This window comes from Numida meleagris, chromosome 2, assembly GCF_002078875.1.
Source record: "Numida meleagris isolate 19003 breed g44 Domestic line chromosome 2, NumMel1.0, whole genome shotgun sequence".
Lineage (NCBI taxonomy): Eukaryota > Metazoa > Chordata > Aves > Galliformes > Numididae > Numida > Numida meleagris.
In genome coordinates, this window is record NC_034410.1 from 64,126,094 (window position 1) to 64,146,445 (window position 20,352).

Sequence of the window (20,352 nt, forward strand, 5' to 3'; positions counted from 1 at the left end):
GGTCCACGAATACATACAGAAAGCAAGACTAAGGCGAGGCACCTGCCTCATAGCGAGTCAAGAAGAGGTCTCAGAAATGAATCCCTGAGCTCTTGACTTACTTTCCTATTCTGACCACTAGCTGTGTTATCTTTTTTTTCTGAAAATGATTCATGTTGGTACAACACCAGTGCATGCAGAGATTCCAGCCCCGACACATTCTATAAGGAAAATATTTCAGGGCTCTGTGCTTGGTGTAACAGAATGAGGCAACAGTCTGTGAAGCCGCATCTCCTGCCTCCACTGGCCATTGCTGCCAGATACTTCAGGGACAGCCAGAACAGACTTCTGCACCTACCGCTTCATGTGTGTCTTGTCTAAGCAGGATGCTAAGCAAAAATCTGTTTTGCCCTTGCTAAATGTAGGAGCACTTGGAATATTTTAGAGGGTTGGCTACATAGTCACACAGAACAGCCGCTCTTCACTTTACGTAGGTGCAGTTACGTGGGTGTGAAAAGATACTTGGGTAAGTATGGTTATTTCCCCGCACAGCAACAGATAGGCAGTAATGATCTACAACAGCAAAGCAACTCCCCCTGAGCATTTGCACAGCACAAAAGCTGTGAGCAAACCAGCTTTGCCTCAGAGATTTCAGAGTCCAGGTGCCCAAGTTGCTTGCCCAATAAGACAGCCTGGGGTTTCAAGCCAAAGGGGCATTCAGGTGCTTTTCAGGGCCGGGCTCTCACCTCTGCTGTGTTTGCAGGGGTGGAGGGCTGGGGCTGGTCCTGGCCAGCGCAGGCTTCGGCCGCCTGACCGCCCCCATCATGGAACTGCACAACCAGAAAGGCTACTTCCTCCACCACGTCATCTTTGCCTGCTGTACGCTCATCTGCATCATCTGCATCCTGCTGCTGCCAGAGAGCAAGAACCAGAACCTGCCCGAGAACATCCCGGACGGGGAGCACTACACCAGGCAGCCCCTCCTGCCCCACAAGAAGGGGGAGCAGCCCCTGCTCCTGACAAACTCAGAACTCAAGGACTACTCGGGCCTTCACGACTCGGCAACTGTGAGCGATGGCATCTCTGAGAACACCACTGCCAACGGGATGAAGTCTATGTAACAGGGTGGATTTTCTCCTTTTTATTTTTTTTGGTTGTTTCTTTGGTGGTTTTTTTTTTTCCCCTTCTCCCCTTCCTTTTGTATTTTATTTGATGCTGTTGTGCAGGAGGAACAGCACTTTGGGCAAAGGTGTTTTGCACAGGTGTTACAAACCAGTGATGGAGCAGACGCAGACTTGGGGGAATTCAACTCTGTTGCTAAAGCAACTTGTAGGAATCATCAACTGTTGCGCAGATCGCTCTTGAAAAAATGGTGGGGGAAAATACTCATCTGAGAAAAGACCTGGCTGGAAGTAGCCCTTCAGAACTCTTTTTTTCCTGCCATTAAATATGTATATTTATTTTGATTTATTCTCAAGAAGCACTTTATTTCCTTTTCCTTTCATAGATCACAAAAATGAAGCCATCTTATTATAAGAGGTGCAGCCATTCCAAGAAAGAAACCATGGGGAGGGAGGTTGTTTTTTGTTTTGTTTTTGTGTTCCTTTAAAGGAAGGAGGTATCACTGCGAAGTTGAATCGACTGAAACTTTGACTTGTGCAACATTCTTCTGCCTGTCTAGAAAGGCAAAACGCCCAGGTTGCCTGCTGTGTTTGTATACACCAAAAGAAGAAGAAACGAAGCAAAACCTGTTGTGACTCAAACTCTGACTGCATTTTAGGCAGCTTATGGTTTTTTTATAACTCATGTGCATTTAAAAGTTACTTTCTAAATTAGTACGGGTTTTTTTTCACCAAATGCATTGAAGAAAATCCTACCCAAACAAGCTGATTTTTCAGTAAGAATCAGCTTTACACATTTTAAGAGTCCTAATCTATTTTAGACCGTTCCTGCTGGTGTTTAATACTAATGTAGATGTAAATGATTTGACCAATGATGCAAAAATTCTGCCAAGAATGGCTTTAATTACTAGGAGGTCCTGAATCTACAATTGACTGCTCCAGGAGAGCGCAGACCAGCAGCAACAAAAGTTGAGGAGCACTGGCTACAGTCTGCACTTTTATTGCCCAAGGTAGCTTGGCTGTGATTGCCACTCCTGGGAAATGAGCGTCCTGGCATTGCCCTGCCTGTGTTTAGAACCAGAGTTTTTGTTACCAATTTCAGTGGACAAAACATTTACGTGACTATCAAAAAGGAAGGAATTGATAGCCTGTGAATAATTTAAGGTCTGGTGTTGGCCGTGTTGGGATTTTTAGAAATGTTTTCTGGTTCTGACGCTTGAATACACGGTGAGCTCACCTGTACTTCCCCCCTTTCCCAACTGCTTTTGTAGGATTTTCTTTTCAGGAAAAAAAAGAAGAAAAATTAAATGGGGGTCAATCCCACTCTACTGCTCTAAGCAAAGTGAACATCTGCTTTGTCGCGTACTGTCTGGATAGCATTTCGATCACGGCCACTTGACGTCCTTCCAAACCAACTACTTGCATTGGCCATCGGCTTTTGGTTCTCACCGTGTGATGACTGTGAGGATCCAGTGCAATGCAAGGACACTGTATACAGCTTTCTTGCATTGTAGTTAACCTCTCTCCTCTCCCTCCCTCTTTTCCTTTTCCACTCAGGCCATGCATTTGTGATTGCGCAGTAGTGCAGACGTTGAACAAACAGAGCAGCAGGATGTCAATGTTGTATTGCGTGTCCATATGATTGCCACTTTGTTTGATGTACATCTTGCGTTTGCAAGCACGGAAAGCGCTTGTGTGCACTTTCCTCCTCTACCTGTCCTCCCCTTTTCTCCTTTGCTGTATATATATTGTCTACTAACTACTGAACCTAACAATTTCCATCCTCCACTAGGCTGCTGCTGTCCTCTTACAGTCCAGTAAATCAGAGGTGCTCCCACGGCAGGCACTGAGGTATGCAGCACAGCTCAGATGCTGCCAAGCAGGAGGACAGGTAGACCTGCAGAAGCAACAGAGATTGTCGTGTTCAGAATAGCAATGTTGTCCTAAAGCTACTAATATTTGTACAGAGGATGTGGACATTTGGGTTCTTCCTAAGCCCGGTACGAAACACTGGACCAGTTGATGCTAATTTTGCCCAAAATTACACTACTGTTTTTTCATCTTTGCTAGACTTGCTGTGACGGCAAGAGCCTGATCTTCCTTACACCAAAGTTTTATTGCCCAGCTTGAGAGCAGCCATTTCCCTCTTTCTGTTCTGTGCTGACTTCCACGATCCGTGCTCACCTAAGGAAAAACCAAGGCCTTGCAAGTCCACACAGTATCTACGTGCCAAACTTGTGCAATACCTCTCGCCTTCCATACAAGATGCTTGTGGCAAGCCACACACATTGGGGGGAAAAAGTGGGTTCACAAGGGAAATTGATGAGGCAGAACAAGTCTGAAGGGAAGAGAAAAGGTCTCTGTGCGCGCGTACGCAAGCTGCGGTACAGCTTTTGGAGCCCATTCACACAGCTGGCTGCTTCCAGCACCGTCAGCGGTCCCGGTGTGCTCACCGCTGTTGTCCACTGCGCTTTATCGTTTCCTATTCTGGTGTTTGCTCTCTGAGGACAGGCAGGCCCAGGGAAGAGAATGCTTGTTTAAACATATCAACATTTAAGTAATGAACACGAGGTGACAGGAATATTTGGCGCTTTTGTTGTTGTTGTTGTTAATTCTTAAAAAAATGACATGATTTACTGCAGGGTTTTTTTGTTTGCCTGTAAACAGATGCTCGGTACTGATCTGCAATGTGGGGAGACCCAACTTCTCAGGACGGTTTGGCCCTCCACTTCCGTTGTGATAGTAAAACACAAAATCGGTAGCTCATTTTGCACCTGCTCCTGAAAAGATGAACAATTATGTGTGCTTGCTTCTGTTTTTGTTTCCTTCTCCCCACACTCATGTAGCTGGCACTCCAGTGCCTCGTTGCTCGGCCATGGGCTCCTCTGCAGCCACAGCCAGGAGCCGCTCTTCTGCAACAGCTGCTTCCGGCCACCACAGTGCAGGAAGCGCTCCGAGTTGTCCTGTCCACGTCGGCCTTTTCCTATGAACCTTTGGTAACCTCTAAGCCCGTCCGTGGATTTTTTCTTTCTGTTTACCATTCAAGGGCTTTCCTCCTTCTTTCTAATTTTAAAGAAAAATGTGAAAGTGACATTATGCTTGATCTTGGTTGTCTTTCCTTTTAAGGTTTCTGTAACGCTTATGCTGCCCGACACACTACAAACAGATACAGACAGCGTGGAGAAAGCTGTCATCTGTTTGGAGGTGTTTCCTGGCACCTGTGAGAGGGTTCTGTCTGATTTACCTTGCAGTTTCGGTGAGCACGCTGCTTGTGTGGTTGATTTTTTTTTTCTAATGGAAGTATTTTGCTTAACTGTTGCCACTTCCTGGAGCCAAACACTAAAGGTCACCAAATTGGAAGCAGAAGTGCCATTAAATGAACTCTGTGAATGTCAAGTCAAGTTGCGCCTGTAGCTGGCACATAAGACAACACTATTAAGTGTGGGATCATCTCCCCCACTGTAACTTTTTTTAAGAAAAATGACAAACCTCATTTTAAATGTATTGTGTAAAATGTTTTGGGAAAGGAGTAACAGTGTGTTATGTCTGTGGGTGAGACTTCCCTCCCCAGTGCGGTTTCTGATGAAATTTTAAAGAATCGTGTTACTGTATGTTTTGATCATGAATAGTCTGGTGGTGCTTCCTCATAGCACAAGCTTAAATCGAGTACTGAAAACAGTCTTACAAGCTAAATGTCTGCATGATGTTACATCCGTTGTACCTACTGAAAAACTTTGTATGTAAATGTACAGAATAAAAAAGATGTTGTCCCATCGGTTTGCCTTCCGTGGTCTGTCTCCCTCACCACTGACTTTTGGTGAGACCTCCTCTACAAACAGAATGAACCGCTTTTAAATCGGGCTAATTAAATCTGCACGTTGATTTGCAACTGATTATCCTCTGCATTCAGTCACTGAAGAACAGCTGACTCTGCTTCCTGGGCTGTATAAATTAAAATCTCCTCCAGCAGCTGCTTTTGCTGCCGTGATTTTGAACTGCAGCCAGGCGTTGGTGGCTGTGCCTACCAGGTAAGAATAGGCCCGGTGCTCCCACATGGAATGTACGATGCTGATGGCAAGTCTGCAGCCGTGGGCATTCCAGCTCCTTCAGACAACCTGGCTGTAATCCCACATTGTGCACCAACCTTTGGTGAACTTGGTGTTTTCATCTGCATCAGAAGTTTGTCTGAGTCAGGGCTCAACTTGCAGAAAAGAATACTCAATTTGCTCATCGGGTTGCTATGCTCAGTGTTCCTAAAATTGCTGTGAGTAATAGGTACTGCTCAATACCACAGCGTGTATTGACAGCTACAAACAGTCATTACACCATTGGCTCTGTGGTGTGTTTTGGGATTTGGGGTTTTTTTCGCATAGTTCATTTTTAGCTGCCCTTTTTGTTGAACAAAATAGCAGGAGGGTTTGCCTTTGAAAGAACAGCCTAGCAAGAAGCAAGTCTAGAGCTGTAGCGACAGGATGCCTAGCAGTGGTGGTGGTATTGACTGCTCTGATTTTTCTAACGAGTACGTTCAATGTATGCACACAACGCATTTCTAGCAGCCTAGCAGACTTACCTACTGCTCCAGAAGTCAAGCTGGGCTTTTTCCCTTTACATCGCTGCCGGGGTTGTACAGAAAACCCTTTGTGAAAGCCTCCCAGCGTCCAGAAGATGGAAGGAAATCCAGTGTTCAGCGCTAGTACAACAGCGACTAAAATGACAGACCAAGGTAACGCTCACCGTATTTTACAGCTGTTCAATATAAAACCCACGTGGTTCCATTTCTAATAGTCCCCATTCCAGCTATTACCATCGCTTTCCTCTGAAGCAAAAGTCAGTGCTCCCTGGTACCCTCACAGGTTTTCACAAGAACAATGAAAAGCTGCTCTGCTGCATTCAATGCTCCTACGTGGCAGATCAACTGCAGCGCTACAACTTGACAGTGATTTCCCAGCAGAGGAAGCAGGCCAGACACTGTATGCACTTCTACAGTGACGTTCTTCCATGACAGCACGTTTTTACTCAACCAACCTGTCCTCAGCTTGGCAGGGTAGCAAATCTGGGGCAAAAAAAAATCCGGTCCAACTGTATTTAGGTCAGCTACATTTAATAACAAATGCAAATCCAATCAACGCAGTACAAAATAAGTACACTGCTTAAAGTCAGTGTGAAAACTGCACTCAGTTCTTCTGAAACAAAAACACCCGGTTATTTTACAATGATGCAAAGTCAGAACTTCTCAGGAAAAGCCATCATTTCTTCTTTGATCCTGTTTTCTATGAGCAAGGTGAAACTGCTGTCTGTGTTTTGCAGATTGTAGCTGACAAATACCTGTTTTTTGGTCTTCTTGGCTAAAACAGAACAAAGTATTCAGCCATAGTTTGCTCCGTTAGAAAAGCCATGGAGATATTCAAGCAAGCACTCTAAAAAGCCATCATGAAGTTGCCTACCAGACCACTCTCTACTTCCCGCATGCCGGGACCCATTTGTAAAGCACAAAATCACAGGCACATATGGCAAAGCTCTGCACATCACTGGAGTGGGCAATATAATCACACCTGGTGACCATGAATGAGTTTTTGGGAGTGATGCAAAAGTCCTAAGTCGCTGGAAAACCTCCTTGTGCTTTTGGGGGATTTTGGACAATTCTTAAATATAGGGAAGTGGAAGTGAAACAACGGGCCAAGCTCAAACTGCATCACTGACGCTTGTTTCGTGCATTGGTAAGTCTGTGCTATGAAAAACACAGAGGGAAGGTCAACAAGAAAATTATTAGACCACAACTAGCAAAGTTCTTTTTTCCATTACGGACGCCCTACAAAGGCCCCCAAAGCCGTGCATCGCTTTTGTCGAAGCCCGCTGTCAGTGGCTGTGTTTCCTCCACCCTTTACTTATGTGGTGTCCATGAACGTCACAGAACGAATCAGAATTTCTGGACTACTGTGCTGGAAACTACCTGGAGAGAGGTGCTCTAAAATTAAGAGCTGTCATCCATCACAGAACTAATTAACAGTGACAAAACCAATGTCCAGTGGGGCAGGAAAACTTAATTATCAGAGTAGAACAGATAATACAAAGAAGCGTTTTATAAATAAAATGGAATTCTACTTAGATTTTACCGTCGTGATATCGTGCTTTCTAACTCCCTTAATACATGGCTAAAACTCAACTTTTGAAGCACGATAGGGAAAAACAGACACTAAGTTTAAAATAGTTGTGCGAAATAAAAGACAAAAATGCTATTTAGGTCACAGGATATTCCTGGCAGGAGGAAGCTGGGAGCTGCCAGTCCCAAGGAGAAACCAAGAGTGTTCCACTCAATATTCGAAAACATCACCTGAAATTTAAAAACTGAAAGACACCAGAACGTGTAATATCTCAGTCCTTCTTTGGTTGGAAAGTTAATTTCAGAAAACCTGTATATATGTTTATCTTCATATTTTAACACGCATATATAAAATGTAGTTAAACTACTCCTTTGAGTCATTTTCATTATGCAAATCAGTTTATTACCATTCTCCATTCTACCAGCTCACCTGCTGAGCACAGAGAGGCTACAAATGCACAAGGCTTTCTCTAGAAGGGGACTCCTCCAGCTCACAGAAAACAATCTTTTAGGATTTAAGTTTCTCAGCAAGTTAGATGCATCTCGTGTTAGAGCATGGAGGTAGGTTGTGGGAAGCAGTCACTGCACCAAATACAGATAGAAATAGGTACAAAGGAATGGGCGGGCAGCAAATGTGCTTTCATCAGTGGAGGGGAAAAAAATAAAATAAGGGAAAAGACAGAGCCAGTATACTAAATGCAGCTGTTCTGGCTAGGAACTCGATCAGACTGTAAAGAAAACAATGGGAGGATGTGTATATAAAAACTCCTGCCCCAAAACAGGGAACCTGGCATTGCAGGAACAAAGCGCAGGTGATGGAACACAAATGGGAAGCAGAAGAAATACTACTACTTGCCTACAGATGGCATCATGCGCTACTTAAATGAGTGCCTGCCAAGAGCAGAATGGAAATGGCACATAAAAACACAGTGACAACACAGAGAAGAAGAAGCTACTGCCTGCCTGAAGGTTCCAGGATGGCAGGATGGGTAAGAAGGCTGTCTCAGCAACACAGCTACGGGGCAGGCTGGGCTGCAAACAGCCATCTCTGTTGTTGCAGAAGCTGTGGCAGTACTGAGGATTCAATTCCCCAGAGCAAAGCTCAACACCAGCCAAAGCAACGCCTGGTATTTCTGCTCAGGGCAGAGCGCAGATCTCCTTAGCGCACAGCCCATGGAACAAAGAAGACAAAGAGAGGCTTAGTGATGACCTTACACTTATTTCAGTGTAAAACACTTTGGACTGAGTGACTACAAGCTTACTTGGCCCACATTACATTGCTGGGCTGACAAAAGTAAGCCTAGAAACCAGGGTGTAGAATTCCAGAAAGAAGATTCGGTTCTCTTCTCAAGACTCAGTTAGCTAATATGATCAGCAAGCATGCGATTAGTCAAAGCCAGAAGTGTGTCACTGACTTTCTCTTTCCAATCCAAAGTGAAAAAGGTCCCCAGGCCCTTCTCAGTAGGGCGTTCCTTAGGCAGGAAACTACAAGAGAGAAGAGGATTTACAAAGAACATAAGTGGGGGTGGCCAGGGGGAAAACTGCAGCCATGAGGTGAGCAGGACAGGAACACTGACCAAAAGACCAGCTGGGCACGGGAAGCTTAAAATAAAATAATGACAGGTACTGCAGGCACACAAAGACAAGGAAGATATGAAGGTGTGTTACGCTCTGAGGATCAAGAGCAACCAATATCCCAGTACCGAGCTCTCAGTAACAAAGACAAGGACAATGCACTAACTACACATAAAGAAATCATGCTATACAGCACCCCATAGAGTTACTAGTGATGGTAGAGATGCCTGAACCCGGTAAGAGAAAGAGTGGACACCAAGGGAGACTACGGCAATAACTGGTGAAAGACAAGATATGGGGATGAGGAAAGGATGCCAGCTGGTGATGTTGTCCAAGATCAGCCTTGTTGAACAACCCTTTTTTATACAGGTGTTGGGCTACAGAGAAGTAGGGGCAGGCTCATGGAACTGCCTGCTAGTACAAACTCTTGACACACTGCCCATGATCAAGATCCAGCTCATGAAGAAGAGTTACATGTTTTTTTCAACTGAAACGACAGAAGTAAGAAAGCAAGCAGTGCACCATCCTGCATCTAACACCCACTATCAAGTACTTCAGCAGTTTGCCTGCTGGAGCCATGTCAGTCACTGGCCAGTGAGCTCTGGTGACCTGCATGAGGCAGCTGTTGAGGCTGAGCAAGTGATGGGTGCACTGATGAGATGTACTGTTACAGAAGCTGCCGGGGGCTGGAGGCATGCATTTGGATTACTGCATGCATTGGCATTGTACTGGGTACCCTGATGCTCTAACACTGGCTGGAGAACTTAGGGACATGGTTTAGTGGGTATGGTGGTGATGGATTGAAGGTTGGACTTGATGATCTTAGAGGTTTTTTCTAACTTCAATGATTCTATAAGAAGGTGACATCCCCAGAGGTGCACCTTATGCGATGCAGGGACAGAGCAAGCGCTATCACCTGTGAGATGGCCTAGGGCTCATCAGGGCAGAATGTGGGGCTAACCAGTGTGAAATGTGACAGGGTTTGGTGTGATCACCTCCGGCACTGGGTGCAGTTTGGGCACCACAATATAAGGAGAACATAAAGCTATTAGAGAGTATCCAAAGGAGGGCTATGAAAACAGGAAGGGTCTGGAGGGCAAGGTGTATGAGGAGTGGCTGAGCAGAGGAGCTGAGGGGAGGCCTCGTGGCGGCTGCAGCTCCTCACAAGGGGAGCAGAGTAGCAGCGCTGAGCTCTGCTCTCTGCTGACAGGACCCGAGGGAACTGCATGGGGCTGCATCAGGGGAGGGCCAGGTTGGGGGTTAGGAAAATGTTCTTCACCAGAGGGCTGTGGGCATGGAACAGGCTCTGGAACAGAGGCAGTGGGCACGGCCCCAAGTGCCGGAGTTCAAGGAGTGTCTGGACGCTGCTCCCAGACATACGGTCTGATTTTCGGGTGCTGCTGTACGGAGCCGGGAGCAGGACTCCATGGCTCTTGCGCGTCCCTTCCAACTCGGGATGTCCTGTGATTCTGCGATGCTACGACCGTCCCCCACAAACGCTCCTGCCCGGCACGAAGGCCGCCCGCCGCGCCCCGCCCCGCCCCGCCCCACGCAAGGCGCCCCCCGCCGCCCCCCGCCCAGGGGGGCAGTTCGGCCCCGCTCCCCCGCACGTACCCAGGCGCTGGGCCAGGCAGGCGGAGGCGGTGTCGGAGGGGTCCCCCAGCAGCGAGGTGGACACGGGCACGCTGTCCTGCGGGCAGAGCACAGCGCGGGCTGAGCCGCGGAACGGCACCGGGAGAGGAGGGGAGGGGCGGGGCGGGGACGGGGACACACACTCACCCGGGGGCTGCACATGGCCACGGCCAGGCTGGACAGGGCGGGCGCGGCGCCCACCCAGAGGAAGAGCGAGTCCCGCAGCCGCATGGCGTGGAAGTACACCCGCTGCTCCCCCAGCTGCCCGCTGAAGTCGTGCAAGCCGATGCCACTCCACGCTGGCCCGCCGTCCGCCGCCTCCATCCGCCCGGCCAGGCCGCAGCGGGACCAGGGCCGGCACCGCGCGGAGCCCCGCCCCGGCGGCGGCGGGACTGGGCGGGGCCGGGGCAGCCATGGCTGCGGGGGGGCGGCCTCCAAAATGGCGGCTTGAAAATGGCGGCGGCGTCCTCATTCCCGCTAGGTCTGGCCGTTCCGCCTCTAGTGGTAGTGAGGCAGACGAGCGGTAGAGCTGCGCTGGGAGGGGCTGAGTGCGGGCTGCTAGTGGTTTCCGAGCGCTTCCCTTTGTGTTGCACTCGTCTTTCTGCCGCGGGTTTGTTCTGCCTTCGGAGCTAATGCTGTTTTCTGAAATAGGGAAAGGAAAAAAAAACGGGTACTGTGTAGTATCTCTATCAGAGTCCGCACAGGTGCTGGGGGTGGGATTCCTGTGATGAACAGCCGCAGGTGGGGGAGGTTTGCCCCATGCTCCTGCAGCTGGGTGAGGAGCAGCATGGGGCACAGGTGGGTGCCCATTGTGGTCTGCCTGATCTGTCAGGATGAACACAACTGCAGTGAGATATCTGATAGAAAATCAATGATAAAGCAATGATGCTGTAACAAAAGCACTGCCTATGTGTATAGGGATGCATTTATATTGCTGCTGTGATGAGGTCCAAGCCCCAGGAGTGTGGTTTAAAGGCATGTGCTTCTATTCTTCCTGTTCTTCTCCAGAATTTATGTTGCCCCGGGGAGCAACTGGATCCTAGACACCGAATCTGCAGCCCACCTTTTCCCTCTAAACCAGGAGTAAATATCTTTCCTGATAACTTAAGGGTTAACAGATGCAAAGCATGCAATTGTGAACTGGGATGTTGCTGAGAGAAGCAAATATTTCTATAGAATCCCAGACTTGACTGAGTTGGAAAGGGCTCTTAAATGTCATCTAGTCCAACTCCCCTGCAATGAACAGGGACACCAGAGTGAGACCAAGTTGCTCAGAGCCCCAGCCAGCCTAGTGTTGAATGTCTCCAGAGATGGGGCATCCTCATCTCTGAGCAACCTGTTCCAGTGCCTCACCACCCTTATCTTAAAAAAAAATAATAATAAAAAAAATTCTTCTTTATATCCAATCTAAATCTTCCCTCTTTTTGTTTGGAACCATTTCCCCTTGTCCTATCACAACAGACCCTGCAAAAGAGGCTGTCCCCTTCTTTCCAGTATACCCTCTTTAGATACTGGAAGGCCACTATCAGGTCTCCCCGGAGACTTCTCCAGGCTGAACAGCCCCAGCTCTCTCAGCCTTTCCTCATATAGGAAGTGTTCTATCCCTTGGATCATTTTTGTGTCTCTCCTCTGAACACGATCCAACAGGTCCATGTCTCTCCTGCACTGAGGACTCCACATCTGGATGCAGTGCTCCAGGTGAGGCCTCACCAGTGCAGAGCAGAGGGGCAAGATCACCTCCCTCAACCTGCTGGTCACGCTTCTTTTGATGCAGCCCAGGATAAGGTTGGCTTTCTGGGCTGCGGGGGCACATTGGTGGCTCATGTCCAGCTTGTCATCCACCAGTACCCCCAGGTCCTTTTTGTCAGGGCTGTGCTCTATCCTTTCATCCCCCAGCTTGTACTGATAGCAAGTGTTTCCATGACCTGGGTGCAAGACCTTGTGCTTGACTTTGTTGAACCTCACCGAGGTTCTCCTGGGCTCATTGCTTGGGTCTGTCTAGGTCCCTCTGGATGGCATCCCATCCCTCTAGATGGCATCCCACCCCTCAGGCATGTCAACTGCACTACACAGCTTGGTGTCATCCGCAAACTTGTTGAGAATACACTGGATCCCACTATCAATGTCATTGATGAAGATATTACAGAGCATCAGTCCCAGCACTGACCCCTGAGGGATTCTATTTGTCACCAATCCTGCCGTTCTTCTGCAGGAATATGGTGTGAATTTGACATATGAGAAAGAAGTTGACCATTAACATGTATCAGGTGCAGACTCTGCCTCAGGACATTCTGGGTGTCTCAATTTGTTGTCTTTTTGCAGAGGAGTAAATGCCTGTTGAAGGAAGCCAAAGGAAGCCCTCCAGCTACTCCATCCAGAGAGTCAGGTGGTACCAGGATGTTGCAACTGTTGCAGCTCCAGGCTTCCAGGGTCCTACCTTGCGCTGAAACTTGAACTTCCTTTGATCTAGCTGGCCATACTCCTGCTCAAATGTTTGGCCTACTGGAGGTCAGCACAAACAGGTGAGAAAGGAAGTGTCTCTGCTTCAACCATGCAGTTGCTGTAGCTGTGATCTTGTGGCAACCTAAACCAATGTTAGGTGGGGCCGCCCTGGTCCTGCTTCCTAGGCCTCACCAGATGTGGTGACAAGTCAGTCTGTGGAGCTACGCTGACCAAAGCTGTTCCTTCTGGTTAACGAGTTTAGATCCTTGAGGTCGGGAAGCTGTGAGAGAGGAGGCAGCAACTGGCAAGAGGTGTTCAGCTGAGATGGGAAACTGCCCCTGTGTTGTCCAAACATAACCACAGTCCATTCTTCACCTGAAGTCTCAAAACACCTGTACCAAGCATTGGTCAGTCTCATCTTATGGGCCCAGAAAGAAGGCCAAAAGAGAATTCAAGCTGAATTTCTGAAAGAGTTGTAAGGTGAGTACACTGAACTCCTACTATGAATTACATGATCCAAAGCAATATCAAGGTCAGTTCCTCCTGAAAAGCTCACGTCTGAGAAAGCATACATAAGCAAATGGAAAATCTAGATGACAAGCAATTGCATGTTTGTGATACTGTTAGCAGAACTGCTCTAATAACCCCCCGGTGCCAGGATCTTTGGTGCATCTGAGGATTCCTGGATAGGCATCACTGAAGTTCCTGATTTCCAAAGGACTTGCGGTAGCACCTCCTCCCCTGGAGGAAAGCTTCTTCTTTTCATAGGGTCAGTACCCTCAGCTATTGGCATCTCTGATGGGGTGGGGTGCAGAAGGAAGGGTGATTCCCAGGGAGGTGGTTGAGTCACCATCCCTGGAGATGTTCTAGAAACGTTTAGATGTGGTGTTGAGTGACATGGCTTAGTGGGGTTATTGGTGGTAGGTGGATGGTTGGACTGGATGATCTTGTAGGTCTTTTCCAGCCTTGATAATTCTATGATTCTGTGATTGTCTGGCCAGGAGCTCACTGTGACCTGCTGCAGTGTCCTGGGCCAGAAATCAGATTTCATGCCTGCCTGGCATTGTGGCCATATGCAAATGCCTTCCACTCTGCTTCATTTCATTCATCTGCAAACTGGAAGTGTGGCAATCCCTGCCTGTCTCCCTGCAGTTGAATGAATATCTGCAAAACTCAGCTCTTAAGGAGCTTTCTGAGCACAGAGTAAATGGTTTAGACATTTTCTTTTTGTTGCTATGAGTCATGGGAGGAACTTGTCATAGATCTGTCGGAGCTTCTGAGACACGTGGGTCTGTAGCTGCTGGACGTGGCACTGACACTGAGTGACTCATCACTCCCTTGAGACAAGAAGAGGTTTGTGCAATCAAATGGAAATCATATTTTTTACACAGATAGAGCACTTCACCCTGGAGAAACCCCAGACAGCTTGCAAGCACTGACTCCAGTGTGTAGAAGCTTGAGATTGAGATTTGCAGCTGCAGTTGGCTACTACATGCCTATGACGTGGCTGTGATAGGACTTGGAAGAAGGGACATAAAATCTTAGTGGAAATGAGCTTTGGAAAGGCTGAGAAAAGAAGAGAAGTAAGAAAAGAAGGTACTGAACAATGTTTTTCCTTATATTGCTGGATGAAATGCCCAGATCCCACATGGCACTCAGCACACATGATGGATGCTGCTATCTTTCTATCCTTAGGCCACCAACAGGACCAAGGCTGGGTGCTGCAGCATCCTCGGGATGCCCTTGAATCCAGAGAGGATGCGAGACTGCTGCAGCCCCCAGCGCAAGGGCTGGGGCTGGCTTCTGCTCAGGAGGCACAGAGCTATGTTCCTAGCCTTGGAAACCCCTGACTCAACACACAGCACTGGTAATCCTATAAACCATGATCTGTCTCAGGTTCACGTTGCTTTTGGTGGGGAATGAAATGCCTTTTCTCGAAAGATAGTTTGTTATTGCAGTGGCTGTGGGACTGGCTGTACTGCTGGCCTCTTCCCTGTCTCTCTGGATGCTTTTTCTTCGCTGATGGCAGAATTTCCATGAATCTTCCTTTCCTCCCTGGACTTAATAGTCCTCGTTAATAGTCCTGCAGCCTGCGGCTTTGCCAGGCATGTCTGCGCACAGTTTTCCCCTTTCTTGAGCACCAAATGCCAGTGTCTCAGTCCGGCTCTCCAGACAGTCACTCTCTTTCATTACTTCTTACAGTCCTGCCACAGCCTTTTAACTTTTCTGTTCTCAACAAAACCAGCTGGACAAAATCGGCTTTGTTTATTTTCCTTCCTCCTCCCCAGGCAGGGAGCAGAGCTAACAGCCTGGCACTGTCCCTGGCAGCCCCGTGCGTTTGCTCAGAGGTGGGCTGCCACACGCTGGGATCTGCTTTGATTTTCCTTCCTGCTCTGTTGGATATGGGGCTTAGCACAAAAAGCAAATATCCTGAATGGTAGTTCGGTATCTGTATGTGATATTGGGGGTGCATCTGATTCCCTAGCAGAAGCGTCAAACAGCTGCTGCTGGCACCCAGTCCATGTGAGTGATGATTACACAGAGTGTAACCTTCAGAAACATCACTTAGTCCCCGTTCTCTGGGGATACAAGTTTTAAAATGTAAAAGAATTCTTAGCACTACCTCTGCGAATGCAGTATAAATCCAAGAAGAAGGGTGTGTTACCTGTTAGTACGACAGCAGAACAGACAATAGCTGAGCTGTCAGAACGTGCTATCCCAGGAATATGTTGCCAGAGCTCCTTTACTGTATTTTCAGTCCAGTGGGGTCCCAGCAGGCACCTCTAAAAGCCCGTGTCCCATCCCCAAGCAGCAGCTGAGAGCATCCCTCCCTGCTGCCTCTTGGAAAGCAGGAGGAGCCGTCTCCCAGCTTGGCCGTGCATTTGGAGAAGCTGTGCCAGGCGTGGCTGGAGCTGAGCGCTTGGATGGTGGCCTTCCCCAAGGCCGAGAGGCAAATGCAAGCATCAGGTGCCACAAAGCACACCTTTGTTACATGCTTCTCCTGAGGCAAGCAAAAATCAGGTGAAAATCATCCCTAAAGCTTGTAGAGAGCCACAAATGGGAAAACCGGGAGAGAGAGAAGGACAAAGGAATTCCCGGCATTTGGGAATAATACCTTCCTGTAACAGATTTGGAATCTGAGACAGCCGCTACCAAAATCAACTGAAAAAGAACCTGCTGGCTTCTGCGAGCTGAGGATGAGCTGCTGATAATGAGCCTTGCTTATCGCTCGCCCAAGGCGCTGCAGTTGGGCTGGCAGAGGTGTGCCCTCGGCCCCATGAAGCCTGCGCGTGCTGCCAAAAAATGAGGGCTGGGAGCAGAGCCTGTGTCTGCCACTCGCCCCAGTTCGGTGAGGATGCTTCCAGCTTCATAACCCCGGTGATCAAAGCCTTTGTTTGAATCCTGCTGTCGGGAGAGGCTGCGCTGCTCTCCTGAAAGCATAGCGCTGCGCAGCTGCCCCAAACCCTGCTTTTCTCAGCTGCAAATTCTTGGCACCCCGATCTTCTCCCTCCTGCCCAACGCAGAAGAGCAGCTGATGATGGGGAGAGAGAAGAAAGAGATCTTTCCAAACGGTCATTTTATTTTCCCATGAGCCAGAGATTTGACCTAACATATAAATTTGAGTGATCTGGTGCCATGTTTTTCATCCTCCAAACACATTTTATTTTTCTTTACCCTTCGGAAAGATGGGTATTGGAGGCACGTGAGAGCAGCCAAAGCAGCTGCCTGATAAGATCTTTACAATCCATTTGCGCAACCGTGCCTTTTGCAAAGAGAAAGAAAGTGTTAACGAGTTGACAGCAGCTCTGCCTTGCAGTGAGCTGCGCTGCTCTCCGCAATGCTGCTGCAGGGAGGGGAGAGCGGGGTGGTGACAGGCAGGAGACCTTGAAAAATGCTTTGTTCAACCCAGTTACCGAGTCCCTGCTTCATTAACACACCACATCCTAACAAGCAATGGATTCCGAAGGATCCTGAATCCATAGGGATGCGGGGCAGTGCGTTGCTATTGGGTTTTCAAGGATGAGAGTCCTTGGGATGGACAGGAATAAGGTTTAAACAAAAAGGCTTGAAGCAAAAAGGAGCATTTCCTGGGCATGCGGGTTGTGTGTCGCCGTGGTTCCAGAGCATGACCTGGGGACTGCAAATGAAGTTCCAGCAGTGTTTTCTCCCTCTGACGTTGCAATCTGCCACCAAATTCTCCAGCTATGCAAATCTGCCCCATCTCGGTTCAGACCGCACACAAAGAGACTGCTCAGGACAAAACCGACTGAGAGCAGATTGCAAGAACAACTCAGACTAGCAACTGAATATTTTCTTTCATCCCTTGCTCTTTTGCATTCAGTGAATTCGTTCCACATTAATGTAAGAAACAGCTGCATCAGCACGAGTGCCGAGGCTGGAACCCTATTAATATTTATGCCTGGAGAGCCGTGCACACAGGCACCAAGTGGCCCTCCTGCCATTGGCTCAGGGACCACGGCACTGCTACAGCGCCTTGCCATGCCTGGTGTTCATGCGACGAGATTTATGAGAGGAAGGATCGATTCCTCGTCAGCACTCCTGCACCATCTCAGGGAAACTCTGCCCTTTGCCTCCCGCCTGCTCTTTGCTTCTAATTGCTCAATCATTTCCTAATCACGGACACCATTTTTTCTCTCTCTTCTGTACTGCAGTGGTTTATACTCATCTACTACACATGGTTTGAGACTCTGTTAGATGCTCATGCCACCCTTCGCTGCTGCAAGGGCACACCTATGAGCCTCGGCACAGATGAGCCAAAACAAGAAATGCCCACACTGCAAGCAGCCGTCCTTCACAGCGCTCCCTCTTTTCTTCCCTTAGGATCCTAGGGAAAGGCTTTCCGTGCCACCGCTGATCCTCCCCTGCCCTGGAGCTACTCATGATCCTGTTCCTGTAATCCTCTTTCTGTCTGCAGTTTTACCTTCTCCTATCTGGCGGGGCTCTGCTCTAATGACTTTCTCGGAGCTTATCGATTTTCTCAGGATCCTGGGCCAGGCTGAGCACCAGGGCTGTGCAGGAGTGGGGGCAAGCTTGCAGAGAGGGCACTCCAAGCACACAGCCTCGTCCTGCTTTGCACCCTTTCCCACTAGCCAGCCCCGGCTGGGACAAAATACTTCCTCAGCATGGACACCACCAGGAAATCCTCCCACATCATAGAATCTTCAGGGCTGAAAAAGATCGCTAAGATTATCCAGTCCAACCATCAACCTACCACCACCATGCCCACTAACCGTGTCCCTACGCCGTGGAACTCCCTGGCCTCTGCCATAGTTTCCAGGTCTTTGAGCCATTCGCATCCTCCTGAAGTGGCCCCGGACAAGGATGTGGCATGGGCACGTGGTTTCCAAAAGGAAGAGCAAGTTCTTCCTTGGGAAAAGCATCCTGATGAGCACAGAGTGTGCCGCAGCACATCACATCAATGCAGATATCGCAAAGCGAGACAACTGAGTCCTTCCCTGGGGCTTTCATTAGCCGCCCTTGGCCATGTTCTGCCCCCTGCGAGGGCCTCTGGCTTCCATCAGCCACCACTCCGACAGCAGAGGGCTGATGGGGATCACACCCAGCTCCCAGCTGGGAGGATGCAAATCCTGACAGCACCGGGGAGAGGATGTGTTGGAGAAAACCAGCCTGATCCTCCCAGCTTCGCTGAACGAGCTGTGGGCTGAGGACACATTGTGCCTCCTCTCACTCATACGGCCGGCAGGGATGGCTGCACAATAACCCAGGAGCTGCCACTGCCTGGCTCATGTAGCCGCGCCGCTTTTACGCCATGGGAAATCAGCCCTGGGAGCGAAATCGTCGCGGGGCTTTTTGTTTCCCTCCCTTTGCTGCTCAGCCTGCTTCTGCCACCGGGCCGGTTGCCTGGGGAACTGCTGAGGGTGGCATCCAGCCCGCAGCCGGCAGACACGGGGGTGCAGGGAGGAAAAGACGGGCAACGGAAAGGAGCAGCCCAACAAGCCATGGCCTCATGGAGCATTTGCAGCGAGTGTGCCGAGCCCTGCCCAAAGGCTGCCGCAGTTATCTGGGTGGCTCCCGTGCACGGCCGCAGCTCTCAGCTGGGATACATAGAAAAACATAGACCTGCTTTCCCCCCCTCGCCCCCCAGTATTTCATTTGGAAATAGCCTCTCTTCTTTTTCCTTTTCTCTTTTTTCTTTTTCCCTTCCAGTCTCGGCAAGTTCTATAGAAAACACAGACATGAATTCCTCCCTTTCACAACTGCGAATTAATTTCTTTTAGGAACAAGCAGGCAGGGTGGGTTTCTTTCTGGTGCTATTAATCCGTTCTCTTGAAGTGGGTTTTAAAATGGCTTCCTTCGGAGCCTGGAGCTGCTGGCAATGAGCTTAGTGTAGGTAAGGAGGATGAGCGAGATCAGCTACTCCCCGCAATGCCAATAATTCTTGTAACGAGCAACTAACGCACAGCGTGGGGCACTCAGAACACCTGGAGGTAACAGTGGCGGTACCGGCATTTTGCACCGGTTCCGCTGCAGCCAAGCTGAGCCTTCTTTTCAGCAGCAACGGGGGAGAACGGCATCACTTTGTCAGCACCTGCAGCATGCGGTGGTCCGAGGGAGCCGCTGTTCTGCGAGCTGCTTGTTAAGCAAGTGACGGTAGATGCCGACTGTACGCTTAGCGTGCCGCAAAAACCATTCGCATGGAATTCAAACTACACATTGTCTGCAAAGCGTGGTCAGCCCAGACAATGGAATCGCTCCCGGCTCAGCCCGGTGCAAGCAGCTTTGATCGGGAGTGCAAGTGACGGGATTTTTCCCCAAATCCCCGTGGAAGAGACAAACCCGCGGGTGCGTTTCCAGCTCTTCCCCCCCTCCACTCGACCCACGCTGGGGCGCTAACAAAGGGAGGTGGGACGCTCTGGCAAAGAGGCAGGAGGAGCAGAAATCAGACCCACGGAGACCCACGCGCGGTGCGGTTGGGTCGCGGGGGGGGTAGGGGGGGTGTGGCACGGAGCGGCGGCGGGGACAAAGAAGTCGGGCGGCGACAAAGGGCACAGAAGGGCGCGCTGGGTGCCCCCGGGGCAGCTGCACCCCGACACAGAGGAGCCCCGACGTCGGGCGGCCCGCGGTCCCCGGCTCGGGGCACGGCGCTTTCTTCACGCGTGGGGGAAAAACCAAAAAGCGGCCCCCCCCGAGGCCACCCTCATCGCCCCGCTACCGCCCGCGTGCCCTGCAGTTGGGGAGGCAGCCCGCACCCGACGCCCTGCCGGCAGCTGCCCCCCCAGCGCCGGGTGTCGGCTCACGGCGGGGGCTCGCGGACACCCGCGGTGACAGCCCCCGCCCCTCCCGGCACCGCCCGCCGCTGCGGCAGTAATCGGCGAACAAAGGGCCGAGCGGGCACCGAGGGGCGGCGGCGGCCCCGGTGCCGCGGCGGCGGGACGCTTTCGTATCCACACGGTGAACGGAGCTCCGGGGCGCGACCCCCGGGCTGCCGTCCCGGCCCGGCCACCTGCCCCAGCCCGCGCC

The 20,352-nt window shown here is 49.9% G+C and overlaps 2 protein-coding genes and 1 long non-coding RNA gene across 7 annotated transcripts in view; 2 read left to right on the forward strand and 1 right to left on the reverse strand.

The window, feature by feature from the left end:
- Positions 1-4,875, forward strand: part of SLC22A23 (solute carrier family 22 member 23) — a 106,161-nt gene extending 101,286 nt beyond the window's left edge. For 3 of the 4 annotated variants that reach the window (XM_021385394.1, XM_021385395.1, XM_021385393.1), the window contains exon 10: positions 743-4,873. In XM_021385394.1, the coding sequence (XP_021241069.1) occupies positions 743-1,100 (358 nt within the window). In that variant the 3' untranslated portion in view covers positions 1,101-4,873. Of the gene's footprint in view, positions 1-742 lie in introns of all 4 variants that reach the window. The other variant, XM_021385392.1, reaches the window with a different exon arrangement.
- Positions 5,028-10,804, reverse strand: PSMG4 (proteasome assembly chaperone 4). Of its 2 annotated transcripts, none has more exons than XM_021385401.1 (3): positions 10,555-10,804; positions 10,390-10,465; positions 5,028-5,805 (listed from the first exon to the last, which is right to left on the reverse strand). In XM_021385401.1, the coding sequence occupies exons 1-3, from the start codon at positions 10,729-10,731 to the stop codon at positions 5,408-5,410; spliced, it is 651 nt and encodes a 216-aa protein (XP_021241076.1). In that variant the 5' UTR covers positions 10,732-10,804; the 3' UTR covers positions 5,028-5,407. The 2 variants fall into 2 exon arrangements, with proteins under 2 accessions (XP_021241076.1, XP_021241077.1); XM_021385402.1 differs by lacking the exon at positions 5,028-5,805 and adding an exon at positions 6,185-6,445 and having other exon boundaries at positions 10,555-10,797.
- On the forward strand, positions 10,801-20,071 carry LOC110393007. Its single transcript, XR_002434722.1, has 5 exons — positions 10,801-11,017; positions 12,730-12,929; positions 13,112-13,329; positions 14,241-14,445; positions 14,545-20,071. It is a non-coding gene; the product is annotated as an uncharacterized LOC110393007 (long non-coding RNA).

What these genes read in the sequence shown, in the direction of transcription:
- PSMG4 (XM_021385401.1), bottom strand. Translation starts at nt 10,731, where the DNA reads ATGGAGGCGGCGGACGGCGGGCCAGCGTGGAGTGGCATCGGCTTGCAC. An exon ending in TGGCCATGTGCAGCCCCCGG is followed by an intron (nt 10,466 to 10,554) that starts GTGAGTGTGTGT and finishes CTCTGCCCGCAG; the next exon opens with GACAGCGTGCCCGTGTCCAC. An exon ending in CTGCCTGGCCCAGCGCCTGG is followed by an intron (nt 5,806 to 10,389) that starts GTACGTGCGGGG and finishes CTGTCATTTTAG; the next exon opens with TCGCTGTTGTACTAGCGCTG.